The sequence below is a fragment of the Atta colombica genome, unplaced genomic scaffold, assembly GCF_001594045.1.
Source record: "Atta colombica isolate Treedump-2 unplaced genomic scaffold, Acol1.0 scaffold261, whole genome shotgun sequence".
Lineage (NCBI taxonomy): Eukaryota > Metazoa > Arthropoda > Insecta > Hymenoptera > Formicidae > Atta > Atta colombica.
The window spans coordinates 459,451-460,858 of NW_017259361.1; the positions used below are offsets into that span (position 1 = coordinate 459,451).

The window sequence follows — 1,408 nt, forward strand, 5'->3', positions numbered from 1 at the left end:
TCCGTCCTACCCTAATGATTATATTATTACATTGTAATGATATTAGCATTATGTTGGCTTATATGAACAAATCTATTATCAGGTACACAATTCAAAGCCATGTATCTGCCATGGGTCCTATTTGGATTTAATCTGATTATTTCTGGTGGCGGAATGATGGAATTATTTGGGATTCTAGTAGGACATCTATATGTCTTCTTGAAATTCAAGTATCCCCAGGAGCTTGGTGGTCCAGAATTACTCAATACTCCTAGGTTACTTGAAAGTTATTTTCCACCTCAAAGAAGTGGAATTCGATCGTTTGGGAATGTACCTGCACCTAGACCTACGGGCGAACAGAATCAAGGGAGAAATATATTTGGAGGACATAATTGGGGAAGAGGTCACGTATTGGGACAATAATTGAAAGAAACTTATAATTTAATAAAAAATTAATTATTTTTATTATATTTGTTTTATTATAATATACAGTAACAGTTATTTCTGTATTATCAATTCTTCCAATATTTTTTTGTGAATTTTTATTTAATGTTCATAATTCAATCATAATTAATTTTATAATAATATTATGAATTTAAGATGTGCATTTTAATGCAATTTAATAAACATGCATATTATAAATTTATAAAAAGAACTTACATTCATGTGATATTTGTGTAATATTATTATTGATATGTGTAAATATATTATTGATTTTTTCTCTTTTTTTCATACACAAATATTGATTATAAAATATAAGGATAAGAATTATAATTTAATTTTTTCATAGATCTTATACACATGAATGCTGTTAAATAAAAAGATAGTAAATGCATTGTATTTTTTATCCTTCATTGTACCAAATGTATAATACTTATGTTCGAAATGAGTCAAAATGGTATCTGAGAAATAATCAATTTCAAATATGTCACGTAGTGACATTTTTTAACCGATGTATCATAATTGACAAGTTTTGCAAAAATGATAAAATGTATATTGGAGAAAGAATGACAATATTTCCCTTCATTCATAAGAACTAATAAACGATTATGTTTAATGTAATAAAACAATTTAAATTTACGCAATAGTCACATTCTCATAAAAGAACAGAAGATATTGTACTTTCTTGCTCTGTTAATTCAGTCTTCTGATTATAGCTATTAGCTGCACTAAGCATATCCATGTTTACAAGATCAATGAAATTTTTATAGACCTCTTTCATTTAATAACTGATCATTAATTATATTCTCAATGAAATATATTTATCAGTAAGTTTGTAAATATTTTCTGCACATTTTTATATTTAATGGTAAAGGAGAAGTGTAGAATTAAAGGAAAAAAGTAATCTACTGATGTGTAATCTACTGATTAATATTTTAACCAAAAACACAAATGTTAAAAATTTGCATATATATAATATATATATATA

The 1,408-nt window shown here is 25.6% G+C and overlaps 1 protein-coding gene across 1 annotated transcript in view; it reads left to right on the forward strand.

Moving 5' to 3' along the window:
* The window catches only part of LOC108689193 (derlin-1), a 1,700-nt gene extending 1,075 nt beyond the window's left edge, over positions 1-625 (forward strand). Inside the window, exon 2 of the mRNA XM_018195857.1 lies at positions 83-625. Within this exon, the coding sequence (XP_018051346.1) occupies positions 83-402 (320 nt within the window). The 3' untranslated portion in view covers positions 403-625. The remainder of the gene's footprint in view (positions 1-82) is intronic.
* The last annotated feature ends 783 nt before the right edge of the window (positions 626-1,408 follow it).